General features: G+C 34.4%; 2 protein-coding genes and 1 non-coding gene across 5 annotated transcripts in view; 2 read left to right on the top strand and 1 right to left on the bottom strand.

The window, feature by feature from the left end:
- The window catches only part of LOC116026614 (cation/H(+) antiporter 18-like), a 5366-nt gene extending 1479 nt beyond the window's left edge, over positions 1-3887 (top strand). Inside the window, exons 1-4 of one of the 3 annotated variants that reach the window (XM_031267945.1) lie at positions 340-354; positions 868-1093; positions 1477-2478; positions 2564-3887. In XM_031267945.1, the coding sequence (XP_031123805.1) occupies positions 893-1093; positions 1477-2478; positions 2564-3775 (2415 nt within the window). In that variant the 5' untranslated portion in view covers positions 340-354; positions 868-892 and the 3' untranslated portion in view covers positions 3776-3887. Of the gene's footprint in view, positions 1-339; positions 355-615; positions 731-867; positions 1094-1476; positions 2479-2563 lie in introns of those variants that run through there. The other 2 variants (XM_031267944.1, XM_031267943.1) reach the window with 2 other exon arrangements.
- Positions 3888-15174: 11287 nt separating this feature from the next.
- On the top strand, positions 15175-20333 carry LOC116027199. Its single transcript, XM_031268675.1, has 2 exons — positions 15175-15443; positions 17704-20333. The coding sequence occupies exon 2, from the start codon at positions 17993-17995 to the stop codon at positions 20021-20023; it is 2031 nt and encodes a 676-aa protein (XP_031124535.1). The 5' UTR covers positions 15175-15443; positions 17704-17992; the 3' UTR covers positions 20024-20333.
- Positions 20334-20523: 190 nt separating this feature from the next.
- Positions 20524-20607, bottom strand: TRNAL-CAA. Its single transcript has one exon. It is a non-coding gene; the product is annotated as a tRNA-Leu (tRNA).
- Positions 20608-21919: the final 1312 nt, after the last annotated feature.

Genomic DNA, 21919 nt, shown 5'->3' on the forward strand with positions numbered 1-21919 from the left:
TATATATATATATATATATATATATATATATATATATATATATATATATATATATATATATATATATATATATATATCGTTTTATTCAATTGCCTAGTGTTTTTTCATAGAAATAGATGCAATCTTTCTTCTTAAAAGGTTAAATATTCAACTCCAGGTCTTTAAATTCAGGCCCGACAAAGCATATTAGAAGAGGTAAATTATGATAATTTAGTTGAACACGGAGGCAAGAGCCTCTCACTTTGATATTGCTCTCACACTGTCACGAGTGAGACTCGATCCCTTCTCTTTCTTCTCAAACTTCACCCCGTGAGGCTGTGACCAATTGGGCTGACCATGCTGTCGAAAAAGAATGTAATCATGAATTTATACCTGGTCGTGTTCTTCGAATTTGCTATTCTAGTATTGTTTTGATTAATTGTTTAATTTAGGGAGTTAATAAGTAGCTACTGTTATATTACTCCAGTCGTTTTAAATGGACTGTCTTGGTAATTGTTTGATCAAGTTTGGGTTTAGTTTTAGGTACTGCTAAGTTCAAATTTTCGAAGTAGGGATTGAGAGACCTACAATTGCAATGTTAAAATTTATAGTTAATGACAAGTTTTTTGTTTGGTGACGTTTGAGGAAGGAAAAATCTGACATTGAATTTGATAGAGAGAGAGTCCAAATTTTCATCCAAAATGAAAGCAATAAAACAGTTCTATGGCTTCAAGTCACCTTGGAGGTGGAGGTAGATGTGAAACACCATTGATCTAGATTTCCTGGTCTCAAAAATGTTTCCAGCTGGAAGAAAATTTTCTGCTCTCTTAATTTGTATAGTTAAAATTTCTAGTTGTATGATGTTTAACTATATGCTGCGTTGTGCAGGAGTAGCAGTAAAATCCACTTTTAAATGGCTTCTAATGGTACCACACCTCACACATGCCCATCTCCGATGAAGGCTACATCCAATGGTGTTTTCCAAGGAGATAATCCCCTGGATTTTGCACTTCCCCTTGCCATTTTGCAGATATGTGTGGTTATCGTGGTTACAAGAGTTCTAGCATATATGCTGAAGCCGTTAAGACAACCACGCGTAATTGCAGAGATCATTGTAGGTTGCTTTATTTTGTTCTATTTATTTGATGCATCTCATGGGGGATGGCTAAATTTGAACGCGAGTCTACTACCTAGATAGGAATCTAGCTTCGGGAAACCTCACTTTATCCTATCATGATTAGTAGGTTCTTTATAATTTTAGCGTTCCTCTTAACTCTTAAGATAACCTTACATTAGGAGCATTTTTTCAGAGAGTTAATGAATGGGTTGATAAAATGATATAGTTTTCATATCATGGTGTCTCTAGATGTGGTTGTTGCTAATTTGTTTCCCTTGTGACCTGGAATCAGGTGACATATATAGATCACATATGACTTGTGCTTTTACTTGATGCTTGCTGAGGAAACTGTAACTTCTTCTATTTTTTTTCATTTAAAGGGAGGAGTGTTACTTGGACCATCGGCTATTGGTCGAAATCAAGACTTCCTGCATGCTCTATTCCCACCCAAAAGCATTACTCTCTTGGACACTCTAGCAAATATTGGTCTGGTATTCTTTATGTTTCTTGCAGGCCTAGAAATAGAACTTCACTCCTTGCGTCGGACAGGCAAAAAGGCCCTCGGAATTGCCATTGCAGGAATTAGCCTCCCTTTTGCATTAGGAATTGTTTCTTCATTTGTTCTTCTGGAAACAATAGCTAAGGGTGTAAATACAACTTCGTTTCTCATATTCATGGGTGTAGCACTTTCTATAACTGCATTCCCCGTTTTAGCACGAATCTTGGCTGAACTGAAGCTTTTAACAACTGATGTTGGGAGAACTGCAATGTCTGCAGCAGCAGTTAATGATGTGGCTGCGTGGATTCTGCTTGCGCTAGCGATTGCATTATCTGGTGACAACCTCACTCCTGCTGTCTCAGTTTGGGTTTTCCTTAGCGGGTGTGGGTTTGTCATCTTTTCGAGTCTTATTGTCCCGCCAGTTTTTAAATGGCTGTCTCAATGTTGCCACGAAGGACAGCCCATCGATGAGATTTATGTATGTGGCACATTAGCTGCAGTACTTGCAGCTGGATTTGTTACTGATACAATTGGAATTCATGCGATGTTTGGGGCATTTGTGATAGGCGTTCTTGTGCCAAAAGAGGGGCCATTTGCTGGTGCACTTGTCGAGAAAGTTGAGGATCTTGTTTCTGGTCTTTTCCTCCCACTGTACTTTGTTTCAAGTGGATTGAAAACAAATGTAGCTACGATCGAAGGAATTCAGTCATGGGGTCTACTAGTTTTGGTTATATTCACTGCATGCTTTGGGAAGATTGTTGGCACTTTTTTAGTTTCCCTTCTCTTCAAAATGCCCAAAAGTGAAGCCCTTACCCTCGGTTTTCTGATGAACACTAAAGGATTAGTGGAACTGATTGTTCTTAACATTGGCAAAGATAGAAAGGTGATCTTCTTCGTACCGTTAATTGACTGATTTATTTAAGTTTATGGTTTCACTTTATGCCATTATCTGCATATTTCACTTGCAGGTTTTGAATGACCAGACATTTGCCATTATGGTGCTGATGGCTCTTTTCACAACTTTTATTACAACACCTTTAGTTGTGGCGGTGTATAAACCTTCAAAAACGGCGAGCAGTGATAGCTATAAACACAGAACGATAGAAAGGAGAAATCCAAATACTCAGCTCCGAATCTTGGCTTGTTTCTATAGCTCAAGAAATATCCCATCTATGATAAACCTACTAGAGTCTTCCCGCGGGACTGAGAAGCAAGACGGGCTTCTTGTATATGCTTTGCATCTCATGGAGCTTTCTGAAAGATCATCGGCTATCTTAATGGTACATAAGGCCCGGAGGAATGGCTTGCCGTTTTGGAATAAGGGCATAAGGTCAGATGCTAATCAGGTTGTTGTGGCCTTTGAGGCTTTCCAGCAATTAAGTCGGGTCTCTGTGCGACCAATGACTTCTATTTCTTCATTTTCTGATATGCATGAAGATATTTGCACGACCGCTGAGAGGAAAAGAGCAGCTGTAATAATTTTACCATTTCACAAGCATCAGAAATACGATGGGTCATTTGAGACAACTCGAGCAGATTTTCAGTGGGTGAACAAGAGAGTTGTTGAGCAAGCTCCATGCTCGGTGGGGATCTTTGTCGATCGTGGGCTTGGTGGCAGCTCTCAAGTAGCAGCAAGTAATGTTTCGTATCAGATAACCGTTCTGTTTTTTGGGGGTGGTGACGACCGTGAAGCGCTTGCCTATGGAGCTCGATTGGCTGAGCATCCCGGGATCAGGATGACCGTTGTCTGTTTCTCTCCAAAACACGAGCCAACCGGAGAAATAACAGTCGATATGGATACAACCTCTCCTGGCATACAAATTTCTGATGATGGCAAGGCCCTCGCTGATTTGAAGCAGAGAACATCTCGTGACGATTCTGTCAAATTTGAGGAGAAAACGGTTTGTAACAAGGAGGAAATAACTGCTGTCATACGAGGCCACAGCCGCTGCAACATGTTTTTGGTTGGTCGAATGCCCGATGGTGAACTGGCATTGGCATTGGCACTGAACCAGATGAGTGAATACCCTGAGCTTGGGCCAATTGGAAGTTGTCTGGTTTCACCAGATTTCCCTATGGTAGCCTCAGTCCTGGTGTTGCAACAACACAACAATCAGACATCCCCAAATTCGAGACCAGAAGGCGGGGGTGAGGAGTTAGCTGCCTCCGATGCCCTGTAAACATACGGCTAACCATCAGTCCATCACAGCACTCCTTGTTCATCATGGCAATGGGACATGTTTTCTGTAAGTTTGATTTTGGTTTTCTAATAAAGTGTTTGTTTAAAGTTCTTGCCTTGTGCTAGTTAGATGACCAGGGTTTGGTAATTTAGGGCGCAAACGAGTTGAGCTCGAGCTTGGGTTGGCTTGAGCTCGAGCTCGAGCTCGATAAGAACGGGTGTGCTCGAGCTCGAGCTTGAGCTCGAAAAATGATGCTTGAGCTCGGCCCATTTGCAGCCCTATTTGGTATAGGGTTGGGGAGAACTAGAACAAATCAAATGAAATGGCACTGCTCATTCCTTAGCCAAACGTATGAAAACTAAAAAATTGACATAGATTTTTTAAAGAAAATTTTGTTCTTGTTCTATGTTATATTGTTTATGAGCATCTTTTTAAGTAGCAAATAGTCTCAGGAATTAAGGTCAATTTGATTGAAATTGTAACAGAGGACTGAAAATATACACAATGAACAAGAACCAAATAGAACACTTTTAAGGAAGGGTAGTTGCCAAAGAATTTTTGGAAATTTTGACAGTAGAGAAAGAAAGGGAAAAATGATTTTTTAACATTTATCAATTCTTATATCTCTCTTCAAAAAAAAATCAATTCTTATATCTGATTTTTAATTGAAACATAAATGATCCACTTGATATTTACCAATTTTCATTATCCTTTCAATTTGACTATAAATATATTTTTATTTTAAATTTGGTCATTCATTTTTTTTAATGTTTTTTGAGTATTACTGAATCTGTTACGCTGTAGTATTTGTTCATAGCTACTAGTATTTGTTCATAGTTACTTTCTCAGCTTACTGAAACACAAAGAGTAAATAGCGCTTTCGTTGAGGTTCGAAGTCATGACTTTCCATATGGGAAAGCTGCTTCACGCCACTAGAAATGAGATAATGGCCCTGTTTGGTAAATGGCTGTTAGCTGATTGGGTTGGCTGTTTGAGTTAGAAAGTATGATTTGTTGAAAACATTAGCTGATTGTATAAAATTATTTGATAAATTAGATGTTAGCTGATAGTTGTTTGGTATAATTTTTTTTCAAAAAGCTAATTGAAAAGGCTGCTTTGAGTAGCCTTTTGAATTTTAGCATTTTGGAGTTACAAAAAGCTTATTAACCAAACAACTAAGAGTGGTCAAATAAGCCAAAATTGGCTGATAGGCTGATTATTTACTAAATAAGGCCAATTTCATTTTCGGTCATAGATTTATAGGTGGCAATCCACTTTAAGTTTTTTTTTTATATTAAAATATCTACTTTTGATCCTAGTATTATTGTGGCATAATCATTTTTGGTCCTTTATCAACAAAACAGTTAAAATATGTTAAATACAACGTCATTTAGGTCTTCAATTATGAATGTTTTCAAAAAAAATAAACATAAAAAATATAGCGTTTAACCTAATTTGTATAAAAAAGATTGAAATGTCTTTAAACTGTAACGATATTTCAAAGATTTTGTTGAGGACGACTAAAAATGGTCATGCCACAATAATACTATGATCAAATGAGGATGTTCTAAAAAAAATGACTAAAAGTGGATTGTGAACCATAAATTTAGGGTAAAAAATGAAATTAACTCTACTAGAAAATATCAATTTAATAAACATTAAGGGTGTGTTTGGTTCATGGGTTTACATACTAGGAATGTAAATTAAAATCGTAGTTAGTGTTTGGTTAACAACTTTTTAAAACACAACTATAGGTTTGATTACTCCTTCAATTAAAATTTTCATTCCCTAACTAAAAATGGGTATTAGTCCATTTTTTTTGGTAATCTAATTTTTAAGTTTGGATTAATACTTTTAGATTTTGGGTCACACTTGTGTGAGACCGTCTCACGTATCCTTATTCGTGAGACGGGTCGGGTCGGGTCGAAGGAAGATGCAAATGTCATACTTATATGCTCAAATATAACACTAATCAAGAATACAATTTTTGTTACTTATTAGAGAAAAATAATACATTTTTCATAATAAGTAATGTTGACAAGTGCCCCTTACTTATAAGGGCAAATATAATACTTTTATGGTAAAATGTAATACTTTTAAATCGAGATGTAAAAGTATTGTATTTTCCCTTAAAAGTATTACATTTACTCTTATAAGTAACAAAAATTTTATTCCTGATTAGTATTACATTTGAGCATATAAGTATGACATTTGTGCATATAAGTGTTACATTTGCATCTTGACCCGATCCGTCCCGTCCATCTCATGGTGAGACGGTCTCACACAAGTTTTTGCCTTAGATTTTTTATTTGATTTTTTGTTCATATTGATGCTTTGAATATCATTATATTAGGATTAATTATCTTAATATTTTATTTTTATATTTTTAAAACATTTATTTCCCTTATAGAGTCATGCACAATCAAACATCAATATTAAATCATTAGTAATCATTGTAATTCCACTTTACTATCAAACATATAAAATACTTTCACCAAAACTCATTACTATTACTAAGTATTTGATTATATATTCCGATTCTGATTTCATTTGCGAACTAAACACACCTTAAATTTAACGATAAAATGTAAAATTTTAATTTTCACTAATAATAAATCAAATGTATTAAGTTTATGAATCAATTTGCTCATCTCAAACCTGTGTCTAGGCATCCCCAGTGGTGTCGAGCCGCTGCGGACTATCATCAATTATTACTTTTAAATTCAAGAAATTTATTTATAAACAAAAACAATTTTGCTTACTGTGATCTTTTATGTTCTAAGAAATAATAAACTAAAGTATGAACATTCAAACTATTAAATTAACTATTATTAACCTGATTTATGTGACAAATGATTGTAATGTCATAATAAATAGGAATAAGCGTCAAATAGGCTATCGAACTACACATGAAACTGCAATTAGGTCATTAAACTCAAAAGCAATGCAATTGGGTCCCTGAACTACACAAATCCATGCAAATTAACCCAAATTGACTTGTTTGACTTGATCTTCCGGTTACCAACTTTAAAAATAATATTTTAAAATAATTTTAAATAAAATAATTAATTAAAATTAAATTTAAAATTAAAAAAAGGACCCAATTGACTTGTTCCTATTTTTTTAATTTTAATTTTAATTAATTAATTAATTTAAAATTATTTAAAATATTATTTTTAAAGTTAGTAACCGGAAGATCAAGTCAACAAATCACTTTGGGTTAATTTGCATGAATTTGTGTAGTTCAGGGACCCAATTGCATTATTTTTTAGTCCGATGGCCTAATTGCAGTTTCGTGTGTAGTTTGGTGGCCTATTTGACCCTTATTCCTAATAAATATTCGGTGGAATCACATTAGACCAATCCCAACACTTTAAATTTTTCTATTACTTTTTTTCTTCTTCTACTTTTAAAAGATTGAATTCTTAGGCCCAAAAACCTCATACTCCGATGCGACAGAGTATTTAAGGGATATAAATTACAGTGACTCAGTAATTCATTAGACATGATCAAATATCGATGCGCACAAAGAATCTGCTTATTTTGGATACAATCTTGCACATATAAAGGTCGGGAGATATAAGGGAAAACAATAGAGGGATATTTTCTTGTCAAGTGAGAGAGGTGGAAGAGAGACTAGAAAGAGGGAGAAAATAGAAATAAAAAATTGAAAAAAAAATAAAAATTTGAGAAGTCTTTAAACTTGTCAGCTTGGCGTTACTCGTGCACCAACAACCCAACATCGTTTCTTTTTCTTATTTTTTTTTAGTTTGATTTTGCACGGATCCACAAAAACTCACATTTGGAGGCATACTCTTCTCTTCTCACTCAATCATGTCTCTGCCACATACACAAAAACCCAAGAAAAACCATTATTGGAATGAAATAAAATATTCAAATTTGGTTAGTAAAATAGTTTACTATATAAAATATAAAATGAATCTATCTTTGTTCTCATCTATTCTTCTGATAATGTTGGAGATTACAATTATGTACTGTACAAAACCATTAAAACTCGTTTATATTATACGGAGTAACTTTTAAATTTTAAAGTAGATTAATTGATAAGTATATTATAGTTAAGTCGGATTAATTTAAATTAACCAAACACATCAAGATAATTTTTCGAAATGCAACCAAACACTAAAATGGAGAATATTTTATGGAAAAATGACTTATTTTTCTGGTTTCCAAACACAACCTAAATCTCCCGACAACAAATCTGAACAAATATGCAAGTTGCCAATGTAAATACAAAAATACTACTCTCAAATTTTATTCTTTCTCATACTCTCACCCAATTTTGATGTTAACATTTTTATTAAGACCCATAAGATAAAAATAACTAATTATTAATTATCACATTAAAAAGTAAAAGTGATAGAGTAGAAATAAAAAAAAAAAATATATATATATATATATATATATATATATATATATATGGAGTAGGACTCATCGAAAAATCAGATGTGTATCCAGCTTTTCGGTCGTGGAAGGAGCCATAATGACTGGGCGCCCTTTGGTTTAGGCCATTTCCAGTGTGCCCATGGAAAAACGGTCCAAATTTTCGCTGGGAAACCACGTGCTGGTTTTTGCCTGTTTCTTGTCTTCTTTTTTTGATTTGATGTCTTATCATTCGGAATAGGCAATGCAAACATTTTCAAACTCTGACATATGTTAATATGATGTACCATTCATCTATAATCTCCTCTATCATAGCTATGTGAAATTGGATCAATATATAGACATTATTAAAGCTTATTATCCTTCACATAAGCATTAACATCTCTTACCATTTAACATTAGTGAATGAAAGGACTAGAAATACTTTCACCTCACTAACTAATAAACCCCCGGCCAAAGACTTTGTGGTCTAATAGCACCCGGTATCCCGGTTTACACTCCCACATGAATAATGGGAGTGGGTTCGAGCCTCAGTGGAGGCAACTGTTGACTTTTTGTGCTTTAGTAGGTTGAGAAAGTAGCTATGAACAGATACTACATTGTAACAGAGTCAGTACTACTCAAAAAAAAAACCCCTCCCCTCCCCCGCCCTTTTTTTTTTTTTTTTTTTTTTTTTTTTTTTTTTTTTTTTGCTTTGGATAGCTAGTAGTCTAGTACCTTTTTAGCCTTTCTCTTTTTATTTTTGAGCCTCTTAGATAATAAGTTGAGTGATATTTCAAACCCTTGCTACCACTTCACATTCTAGGGGTATACGGTATTCTAGCTCACCCACCACCCACAACACATGTTCCCTTCCGATTTTGAAATTCCATACATATGTGCTCCGATCCATGTATACGAAGGACCCTAGATTCCCAAATTCGATCGACCCCAATATGATGTGTATATTGGCCAACTTAATTACCATGAACTTCATATTTATCCTTGAGACTACTTGGCTCGCAACCAACTCAACTAGTAGAGTATGTGATCAGACTTTCTGGTTCGGTGATTTACTCACTCATGAACCTTGCTAATGGGTCCCAACGGGTTATAACTGATTCTCTGAAAGTTCCAACTTAAAAAACATGTCCTGATACATCATATTTAAATATAAAATGTCCTCATATTTAACGTCATTTGAACATGTTTGTTGACGGATGACAAAAAATGGTTAAAGCTAAGCCATAATAATACTAGTACCAATAAGGGATGTTATAAAAGCATCCGTAATAGTGGAGGTTTTTTTTTTGTTTTGAGAAATTTTTGTAAGTGTGATTAGGAAAGCGAGTATGGAAGGAAAGAGAAAAACAAAAAAAGAGAGAGAAAAAAAAAAGAATGTTGACAACACCAAAAAAAAAAAAACAAAAAAAGAGAGAGAAAAAAAAAAGAATGTTGACAACCCCAAAAAAAAAAAAACAAAAAAAGAGAGAGAAAAAAAAAAGAATGTTGACAACCCCAAAAAAAAAAAAACAAAAAAAGAGAGAGAAAAAAAAAAGAATGTTGACAACACCAAAAAAAAAAAAACAAAAACAAAAAAGGTGCCTAAAAGTCAGAGTGGCCGCAAGTTGGCAGCAACTCTGACGCGTCCCAGTGGGCGCGTCGACAACAATACACGCGCCCGCTGGGGCACAATATTGTGCCTCAAACACGCGAACTGAGTTGTTTTTTTTTTTTTCATCTCCTGCAAAATTCTTGAATTTGTAGGAGAAAATTTTGCTCAAAACCCATGCTCCACATCAATTGCTTTGATTTTTAATTTTTACTCTGCAAAAAACTTCACAAAATCCTTTGGTATGGATGCTCTTAAAATGGACTAAAAGTGAATTTTCACTTATAAATCTATGACCAAAAATAGAACTAACTCTAAAATATATTGGAATAAGGTTCAAATTGGCCACAGAACGAAACCTGAAAATGCAAGTAGGCCACTGAACGAAAAAAAAAAGTGCAATTAGACCACTGAACACTCCAAATGCATGCAATTTTACCTGATAATATGTTACTTTCCATTTCATCAGGTTGTCTGCTTACATGGATGGTCAGTTGACATTTTAAAATATTTTTTTAATAATAAATTTTAAAAATAAAAATAAAATAAATAAAAAATTTAAATTTTTTATTTAAATAAAAAACAAGCAAACGCCAGAATGCAGTGTTTATTAGAGTTTTATTTTCAAGGTATTATAGATAAATTTCATAACTTCTTTCTGGTTGGAGACGAAGGAGTGGGGAAGGTGGCGACCATTTTTTTTTTAAAAAAAATAATTTTTTATTTTTATTTTTAATATTTATTATTAAAAAATTATTTTTAAATGCTAACTCACCATCCACATAAGCAGACAACTTGATGAAATGGAAGGTAATCTGCTATCAGGTGAAATTGCATGTATTTGGAGTGTTCAGTGGCTTAATTGTACTTTTTTTTTGTTCAGTGACCTAATTGCATTTTCATGTTATGTTCAGTGGCTAATTTGAATCTTATTCCAAATATATTTATTAAGCAAATTATTTTAGTAAGTGTTAGGAACAAGTATAATTAAATTTTGATGAAACCAAATTAAAAGATAAGAACTTTTAGTTCCCAATTTATTTTTTAGACTTATGAACTCTATTACTCGTTTCGAATAGTCCGAATAGTTACTCGAATGATTACGTTTCGGATAGCCAGAAGACAGCTTTGAAGGATTGAAGACTAGAAGAGTTCGAGATGAAAAGTCGAAGAGTAGAATAGTTCAAGAGCGAAAGGTTGCAAAGTCCGAATATTGGAAGAGTCTGATTTACATTTCGAGTAGAAGAAGATTTAAGGAGAAGCTCGAATAGTAAGGTCAACTATTCGAAACCAAAAGGTTGCAAGTGTTAAGGTTCGAAACATTAACTCTAATGGTAAGACACAACTTTATGAGAAAATGTGACCAAGGTAAAGAGAGTCCTAGGTACACATCCATGGAGATTTTTCTTAAAAAGCCTAGACATTTGGAGCAAAAATATAAAAAAGTAAAATTTAGCTAAAAAGGTGGTGAAACGGTTGGAAAATTTGACACATAAAGTAATTTTTCGGATTACACACTGGTCATTACTTGATGGTTAAGAGACATTTGAAATGAGTTTCCCGGTCTCCAATAGATTCATTTCAAAACGCCTATAAATACCTTCATTCAAGACTGAAGAAGGAGCTAGTCTATTTTTTTTTAAAGTGAAAATTATTCAAGTGCTACAAGCTTTCAAGTTCCATTTTACGTTACCTGTAAGAGAGAATAAAATAAAGCTACAACAAAATGTCTAGTGTCTAGAATAGAATCTTGTGCTGCTCAAAGTGAAGATCAAGATCAACATCAAAGAGTCATGACTTGTAGTTGGAGAATCAAAGAAACCTTTTCTTTGAAACTTGTATCTCTACGCGGTAGAAGTAGAAAGAGGCGGAGTAAACTCTTATTGGGTTGAAAAACCTGTGAAACTCAAGGCCGACTTGGTGTTCAAGATTTGAGTGTTCATTTTGTACTAATAGGAGATTAGGACAAACATCCTTAGGAATTCAAGGAGAAAAGTGGAGTATGTTGAATTGGCTGAACCAGTAAAATCTCTCTCTATCATTATTTTAGTGCATTCATACTTTACCTACACTCAAACCATTAACATTTAGGAAGGACAAAAACTTACGTGCAAAACCACTTAAAATGGTTAAAATATTTTCCATTGTGCATACTCAACGAATCTTTAACTGTGAAGAAGTAATCCTTCAGAATACTTAATCGAACCGTTAACATTTTCAAAATGTATACAAGTCTATTCACCTCCTCTAGACTTGTATCCCTAACCTTTCAGGACCAATGGTAAGTAATGTATTCGAGGTAATTACACTTAGACAAATCGATTTAGTATTTTAGTTTTAACTAATAAAATATTTAACGTTGTAATAGTAATTTGATCTGAAAAATTAAAGTACAATATTTTCATGCATAATATACAACTCCACGAATACAACAAATAAGGACATAATTTAGGAGTGTAATTTGATTGGTTCTGTTAAGTCATCGTAGATATTTTATTGACAACAAATTAATATTATTTACAACATTTTAATATTATTATATTAATTATTATTATTAATTTAAAATAATAACAGGTTTGGGATAATTTGTGTATTTTTAGGATATAAAGATTTTAACTTTAAAAAGATAATATTTTATAAGTTTCTTTTGTCTATGAGGTGGTTTTTTTTGTTTTTTTTTTTTTTGGTCTTCGATTAATGACCATATTAAGGAATGTTTTTTAATGCATGGTGTATTGCGATGGAAAAATGTCTCATTTGTAATATAAATGACTTAAATTTAATTCTTATTTACAAGATTTTTTTTATTTTAATTTATAAAGTACTCTGTATACGAGATGACAAAGTAAATGACACAACAATAATGACATTGCGTATTGTATGGAAGAGTAATGACACCGTGTAAAATATGAATGATAAAATAAAAATAAGTCACCACTTTTTAGTCTTTTAGGGGAAAAACAAAACTAGATAAGTATAACTTATTACTATAATTAATTAAGGGATTAATTTGACTAGTCTTACCCATTCTAACTAAAGACCATAGGTTCCAAGAGAAATATGAATGGGGAAAAAGACTCGGCATGATGAAATGTGTATTTGATTTTTTGCCCACACATAAAAATTAGGGTTTTGAGTTGTGGGATTGCACAACACGCGATTTACTTCTGCAATGACTCTAGTAACGGGGTCATGTGGGTTTAATATTAATTAGTCCAATGAAGCTAAGATCACCTGACATAAGTATAAAATAAAATAAAATAAAAATAAAGACTACATGTGAAATTAACCTTTGTTTAATTGATCTTCAATTCGATCAAGTCAACATGCGGCATATATACATAATTTAAGAATACTTTAATTTCCTTTAAATTAATGCCATCGGTTGATTTTAGTGCTTTCAAAACTAATGTCATAAACTAATTGTCATCATTGATTTAAATTAATGCTAATCATTGTACCGAATGATTAAAAAATTGATTTATGATATGTATTTTGACAGTATTTTAATATCTAACAAAATTATACTTATAATATAATTTCATAAGCACATAATATAGTCTTTAACACTAAAATTTTCTCTCCAACTTATTTTTTTTAATAACAAAATGAAGAGTAAAAATTAAATTTAAACACAATAATATTTGCTATAGAATATAGTTGCTGAACAACACAATAGTGTGTTTATTTTTGAATCTTATTACATGTATTTATTTTGTATTTTTGTTATTTTTAATTTGTTAATTGATTCTAAAAGTGATTTACTTTTATTATTATTATTATTATTATTATTATTATTATTAATCAATCTAAATAAGTTATATTAATGTATCACAAGACTAAAAGTACAAGTAGTATTTTCTCTTCCAATATATATATACCTCAAGTAATATTACTATATATATTTTTAACAAAATATACTATTTTTTGTCTATTAATCGATTTAACATGTTCTAATTAATTTTAAAAGAAATGTGTTGAGGACCCAATAAAAAGTCTTGGCCAAGCAGAGTGGCAGAGAAGAATGGTGGCCCAAGAAGTTGAAAGGCAACGTGAAAGGAAGCAAAATACTAACAAAGGTCAACCAACAAGGTTCAAACCCACAACTTCGAGTATAACAACACAAGTTCTTAACCACCAAGTTATCACGCATCTTATACACTAGAAAGAAGGATGCTTTGTTTATCCGTGTGGACCGGAGGTCGTTGACATCCAGGTAGTGGGGTTGGGGGACACAGGTACGGCTAAGATTGAAGGCAAGTTGATGCCGTACATTTGTCAACAATCCGAAATGTCCTCTACACTATATAATGCACCCTTAAAGATCATCACTTAGCTCACCAAACCTCTCATGATCCATTGGCTTGGGTCTTAACTCCTAAGCTGAGCACCATGGCCCAATCTTCGCGCCTACAATATTATTCTAGCTCATGTTTGTGGCTATATCTTGTATTATTTGGCTCGGACTACTGTTTTAGGCCAATATTTACGTACTTTTTACACCCATTCTGTATTTTCATACTTAATTTATGATAGACCCGACAAAACCATCAAAATGGAAGAGGGGGCAAGAACCAAATCCTTTAAAAAAAAAAACCAAAAAAGTAAACATGTACAGCAAACATAAATTAAAGTACAGCTAGGGCAAAGCAAACGGACAACCTAACTTTATCCTCAAAATGTTCGTCGCTCACATTTATGCAATTTGCAATCATCACCAATGCAACCATCATCCTCTGAAACTAACTTTGAAATCCTCATCATAATCTTACTCGAAGTCAAAAATAACCCTGAAACTAAGGAGTCCATTCATCTCTAACTTGGTATGCCTCCTAGAAACTTTTTTAATTAAGTCAAAAGAGTTACGATAATTTTCCTTTTTAAAAAATAAAATTAAAATACATGTCAAATTTTTTTTTTCTTTTTTCCTAAAAGGTTGAATTATCAATCCAATGGTCACATTTCTCAACCCGACAGAATATCTAGGAAAATGTAAATTATGGTAATCGTAATCTGAACACATATGCTAGATCATTGTTGACTGGGCACAAAGAATCTTTATGATCAACTGAGCTACTCATGCGGATAAAAAAAAAACTTTATTCTTGGGAATATGCTTACCAATTTTATTTAAATTATTATTTTTCTTTGATACACATCAAATTCCAATAAAAATCTTCACCAAATTCGCGCGGGGCATCCGCACACAACATACGAATCATTACAAAAAAAAAAAATGGGGCGGACGCCGAAGCAATACCGCTATTTCTGGGGCCAAGCTTAACGTACACCGACCACTTTACCATGCGCTGCCTCGCCACCAACGCTAACGTTCATTTTCCCACTCGCCCGTCTGAACGCGCCTACACTCGCTATCATGTACATAACCGCATTTGTATACACAATACACACGCGCACACAAAAACCCTTCTTCTTCTCTCTCTCTCTCTCTCCCTCATCATATTGTCCTCACAGCTCACTTTCTCCCCCTGTTCCATTCGCCCTCTGCCGGCGCTCAAAAGCCCTAATTCTTTTTCTCTCTCTGGACATAGATATAACTGCACATGTACTGTATGTATATGTTTGTGTGCTGATGATATATACGTGTATATGTATCCATCTTCTGATTCTCTAGGAAGCGTTTCTGCCTCATGAGATAATTGAGCCCGAAAGGTACTTTCTTCGATCTGTTGTTTCTTCGCCGTATTAATCTGCTCGATCTAGTCCACTGCAGCATTTGCTCCAGTTTCAAATCTTTCATTGAATTTCATATTCCTTGAATCTGCAATTTTGTTGTAGTTTTTTTAAATTTCCCGGCAAAAAATTGTCAAATTTCAGCTGCATCCGTAGTGAGTTGAGCTTTGTTTGCTGTTTTTAGCTGAATTTTGATATATTACTAAAATACTTTCATTTTTCTTGCTGTTGTCTTTTTGTGAAGTATATTTTTTGTTTGCTTTATATTTGTTGTGTTGGAATTCGATTTAATAGCAGATTCTGTTAAATTGTCGGTTGGTTTGAATTTCCTTTGCTTTTTGAGGGTCTAGTGTTTATTTCCTTTGCTTGTTGTCACTTTCCTTTACGGTTCTTTAACTTTTTCAAGTATTCGGTGGAGGAAATTTGAATAATTGTATATGGATTTCTGAACGTTCAGCTGGAAAGATGGGGTAAACTAGAAGTTAGCAGAGATAAATTCTTTAATACGTTATAGTTCCATAGTGACAGTTATGTTATATATAGATTATTATAGATGCCAAGTTGAACTCTTCTTTTTTCTCTCTATAATTATGTTTGAGGCTTTAGGTCTAATTTTGGAGTGAGATCAAAAACTAATTTGATGGGGAGAATTTCTTAGGATTTTTAAGGTGCACACTGCACACATGTCACATGTTAACCTTTATCTAATGTTCAATATGCTTACTACAAAACAAAAAGGATTTTTTAGCTCTGAACTTCCAGTAGGGTAAACTTTCCGTTGAATTATTACTCTATGGTAAACTAAATATTTGGCTGATCATTTCTTTTTGGATTTTTGTCTCACTGATTTATCATAATCTAATTCAATAAGGGTGAGAAGTAAAATATTTATTCAATTCAAATAGGGGGGGTATGGATTGTAACCCTTATACAAGATTGGGTTCATAGACCTATATGCAACAAACGGTTTAACCTTTTTGCATCATGAGTTCCAAAAGGGTTTAAGCATTTGCGCGCAGAGCACTGCAAAGTGCTATTGACTTTTACAATTAGAGCAACCCCATTAGGGGTTTTTGTTTAGTTTTTGAGGAAGAAAAAACTGTGTGTTGTTTTTGCACAAATGGGAAGCAAGGCTTTTTGAGGTATTTTTTTCCTACAACAACCTGGTTTTTGCAGGTTTGAAATAAATAAATAAAGGTGAGACGCCCAATTGCGCCTCACCGCCGCCCAAGCGGGCGCGTGTGCTACACACTCCCACGTGTGCAGCGGCGGCCACTCTGAATGGTTTTTTTTTTTTTTTTTGGCCATCGCAAATAGCAACGGCCAACTTCTTCTTCTGTTTTTTTTAAACATTTATAATTATAAATTTATTTTAATTTTGATGTGTTTAATTTAAGTATAATAAAAATAATAATTGTAATTATAATTTTTATAATGATAATAAATAATTAAAATATAGTGGAGTAATATGGTGGGTTCACAAAAAACTGAGAAAAAACCTAAAACTATTAGTATTATAGTTTCTACTGGGCAGAAGTACCGAGTGCGAGTCCTGTGGGAGCATTTAATGAGGGGTAATGTGACATCCCACAGTTACGGAAGACCCGTGGGAGCCACCTCTTGAATCTTTAATGGAATCAAGTACTACCTTGGCTTTCTATTTTGGGCTTGGGGTGTGATGGGAACATAACTTGTCTAAGGTGGCAAGATTTTAATCTCCATTGTGACCACCATATAAGGTTGAGCTTAAAAGGTTCATATGCATCAAAACCAAGAATTAATTGTTTTGGGCTCTTGAGTTCGAACAAAGGTCCAACTGTGTTGCATGTATAGGTCTTAATGCTGCATAATGCAGTCAACTTATGTTTGAATTGATACGTTACTAGATTTCATTGTTAAACTTTCAATAACACCCTGTCGTCTCTCTCCCTTTCCCCTCCCCAACCCACACACACACACCTCTTAATAAATAACCATGTGTAGCTAATGTGTGCCAAAATTTTCTGAGTTTTCATGTATGGATATCTATTCATGCTTCCTTTTCCTTGTATATTTATTAAATTGATTAGTGTTTTCATTTCATTTTCTATACATACATACTTAAAAGAATGATGCTATATTCTAATTCCCTTTCTGTTTAAAATGCTAGTTTACCTGTGTCACTTCATTATATACTTTTTTAAATATATTTTAACAGTGCAATCCAATAGCTCCTTATAGCAAAATTTTTCTAATGCAGGATGATTGGTTGTAATGATATTGTGCTGAAGGTTTCGAGTTTGCATATTATCTGCATGCATTACCATTGTTGATCATTAGCAGCTGGGATATTATTTTTTAAGGAAATGGATCGACGTGATACTTCAGGTTTTGTGAGTGGGGGTGGGATGTGCTGTTCCAGAGATGTCTAGCACTAGTTTTAGGACTAACTTTGTTTTATTTTAATAAAAGCCCGGAAGTCAGGTTAACTGCACCTTTGCTATTAAGATTGGTTCAAGTAATAGTTGTCAAGTTTTAGCTAACAGTTTATGGATCCCAGATTCCACAGTTTTGGTTTTGCTGCAAACCTGTCCTTAAATGCATATAATAATCTGGGCAATCCAATTCAAATAGGAGGAGCTGGAGTGCAAGGTGGTTATTGTGCAGATACGACATTGCGACTTGATTCCCTTGGTTCTTTAGTCTCCTCTATTTCTTCCGCAAAGGGAATCAAAAGGAAGTGGAGCTTGATTGATGGACCCACCAATGAGCAGGTTGGGTCCTCTTTGTGTCTGCGTCTTGGTCATTCATCAAGTTCTTCGGAGAGTAAGGGGGGGAGCTCAGCCACTGCAACTGTGTGCACCTCAACTTCTTCGACGAAAGAAAGTGATGACGAATCCTCAATGGACCTAGAATTGGATTTCACTCTCCATCTTGGCAATGAGAAGTCACTGAGCCCCAAAAAGTCAGCCAGCTGTGAGAAAGAATTTAATATGCCACTTAAGGTTGATCTGGAACTGAGTCTTTCCAGTGGCCCTAGTGAATCTGGTATTACTACAGCATATCAAAGCTCTACTTCACCACATAGTTCCATGAAGCTGCCAGAGACTATTGTTGGAGTTCAAATAGATGAAGGGTCAATGTCATCCTCTTTAAAAAGTGGGTGTTTCATCAATCCATTACAGACTCCAAATAGCGCTAGGGCTAGTTATGTCAATCAGGCTGAAAGACAAATCAATTCAGCTCCCATCTCTCATGATCCCTGTTCCAGTGCCATAGCTAACCTTAAAAGCTCTGTAACCTGTTCTTCCGGGGTAACAAAACAGAAGCAGCAGCATCAACAACGTAGTAGTAGTAGTAGTAAAAAGTGTCAGTTCCAGGGATGTGTAAAAGGAGCAAGAGGTGCTTCTTGCCTTTGCATTGCCCATGGCGGTGGCCGGAGGTGTCAGAAATCTGGCTGCCATAAAGGAGCTGAGGGTCGAACTGCATTCTGCAAGGCCCATGGTGGTGGTCGACGGTGTGAATTCCTAGGATGCACCAAGAGTGCTGAAGGACGTACAGATTTCTGTATTGCACATGGTGGTGGGCGTCGTTGCAGCTATGAGGGTTGCGCCCGTGCTGCCAGAGGGAAATCTGGATTGTGCATTCGCCATGGTGGAGGCAAGAGATGCCAGAAAGAGAACTGCACAAAGAGTGCCGAAGGCCTTTCTGGTCTCTGCATTTCACATGGAGGTGGTCGGCGATGCCAGTATCCGCAATGCACCAAGGGGGCACAAGGGAGCACAATGTTCTGTAAGGCACATGGTGGTGGTAAGCGTTGCTCATATGAAGGGTGTACAAAGGGTGCAGAAGGGAGCACTCCATTTTGCAAGGGCCATGGTGGAGGGAAAAGATGTTTATTCCAAGGAGGTGGGGTTTGCCCAAAAAGTGTGCATGGAGGGACTCTTTACTGTGTAGCACATGGGGGCGGTAAGAGATGTGCTGTGACCGATTGCACAAAGAGTGCAAGGGGCCGGACTGATTTTTGTGTGCGCCATGGTGGGGGCAAGAGATGCAAGTTTGAAGGCTGTGGAAAAAGCGCCCAAGGAAGCACTGAATTCTGCAAGGCACATGGTGGAGGGAAGAGATGCTCTTGGGGTCAGGCTGGCTCTGAATTTGGCATCGGTGATGGTCCTTGTAACTCACTCGCTAGGGGAAAAACGGGGCTTTGTGCATCTCACGGTGCTCTGGTGCAGGACAAGCGAGTTCACGGTGGAGCCACCATTGGTGTTATAGTCCAGGATACAACACACAACAAACCTGAGAAGTTGAACAATACTGTCAGTCACGACGACATGAACGTTGATACCATAAAAATGGAGACAAGTATGCTAACATCTCCAAACAGCTCTAGCGGGAAATGCTTTGGTCTCAAGCAAGCTAGTATGCCAGTCAGAGCTCCTGAAGGGAGGGTACACGGTGGAATTTTAATGGCATTGCTAACAAACAATAATTCAGGTCTTAGTTTAGGCAACAACACGGGCATGGTGAATCCATCAGAGCCAGGGAAAACATACACAGTTTCTCAGAACTGGATGTAAGAAAGAAGAAGGCATTATCTGCATACTGAAGCCTCTGCCAGTGGTCTTTGCTTTTCTTGTCCTATATTTCTGGAAGTGGTCTTCAGGCTCTTGTGTTTGCTACATCAAGGATCAACTGGTGGACCGGGTCTTTCTTTCATAGTTAGCCTTGCTCATTTCCTTATTGTATATAGCTTTGTATTCTGTCATCGTTTTTATTTTGTGAATATTATATGGTGTACCCTAAAGAACTGCTTACAATAAAAGCTATATTTGGCTTACTATGTAATTTTCTCAAATTTTCATAATGGCGTTGGGTGAATATTATATATATGGTGTACCCTAAAGAGCTGCTTACAATAAAAGCTATATTTGGCTTACTATTTTTTCTGTTTTCAAAAAAAAATTGTAAGAATTTTCTCAAATTTTCATAATGGCGTTGGGTCACTGGGTGAATGTATTGGATTATAGCATAGCATATAATAAAACACAGAACACAGTAGTCAAAAGTATGTCGACAATGTCAGAAGTGGGATTTGAACCCACGCTCTCTCACGAGAACCAGAACTTGAGTCTGGCGCCTTAGACCACTCGGCCATCCTGACTTATTATTTATAAGTTAAAATTAACTATATATCTAACTTGTATTCAATGAAATAACACAAAGGTGACATGTACCCAATGAGAATCACTGCTAACATTAATGTATACCATTAATAGGTCTTGGGGTGTATTCACTCAACACTTTTATAGACTTTCAACGAGTTTGAAAGTGATGAATTTTAAATAATTTTCTAGAATCTTTTGAACTTTCATAACTTTGTAAGAGTTTATAAAAGTCTATAGGACAAATATTTAAAAACTTTTTCATATTAAAAAGTCCACCAAATTAACGTTATTAAAACTCTAAATCGAATACACCATTACAAACATTTCATAACTTCTATTAGTACATTATTTATAATTTTCTTACAAAAACTAGTATAATATATAATATATTTTTATATATGTATGTATGTATGTATGTATAACACTCCAGTGATGTGGGTTTTCATCGGAAATCAGTGATATGGGTTTTCGTGAAGACTGGCTGTGGTGGAAAATGACTTCCCCAAAAAAAAGAGAAAGTTATTTTTCAGAAAATCGACTTTGTTTTCTTTTGACTGGAAATCAATTTCCATTAACTTTAGTATTTCCTCCCTTACTAAACATGGAAAATCTGAAAAATAATTTTCATAAATCATTTTTTGGGTTTCCAAACACACCCTAAATCAATCGCGCCGTGTTAAAATCAGTTAGTTTAATATATAATTTTTATCATATAATTATTTATATTTTTCAAATAGGATTGTGGATTATATTTTTTATTTATTTTGTATTAATATATGTTTAAGATGTAATTTTGTGTATATATAAATTGATATTTATTTATTTATTTACTTTTGTATTAATTATATATGTATTAACAAAAGGAAAAACTTTAAAGCATGTTGGTATGCTATTAAAGATTTTTTTAATCATAAAAAGCTTTACGTGGTTTATTCTAGAGTTAGTAATCCAAACGGTTCAAAATTTTAATTTGCGATGATTCAAATATTGGTTGCAGTAGAAGTGAGTAGAAGTATGAATTTTGTGTACAAAAAAGTCTTTAATAATTTATATCTTAAAATGCATATTAAATTGTTAGTAATTAGTTTCTTATGTATGTGTGCTATTTTAATTTTCATTATGTGTGCTATTTTAATTTTCAACAAATATAAATTGTACTCCGATCCGTATATGATTTATTTAGATTTTAAATTGTTGTTGATTTATGGTATATAATATAGAATGAATAAACAAAACAGTATTGTTAAATATATATATATATATATATATATATATATATATATATATATATATATATATATATATATA

Source organism: Ipomoea triloba, chromosome 8 (assembly GCF_003576645.1).
Source record: "Ipomoea triloba cultivar NCNSP0323 chromosome 8, ASM357664v1".
Classification (NCBI taxonomy): domain Eukaryota; kingdom Viridiplantae; phylum Streptophyta; class Magnoliopsida; order Solanales; family Convolvulaceae; genus Ipomoea; species Ipomoea triloba.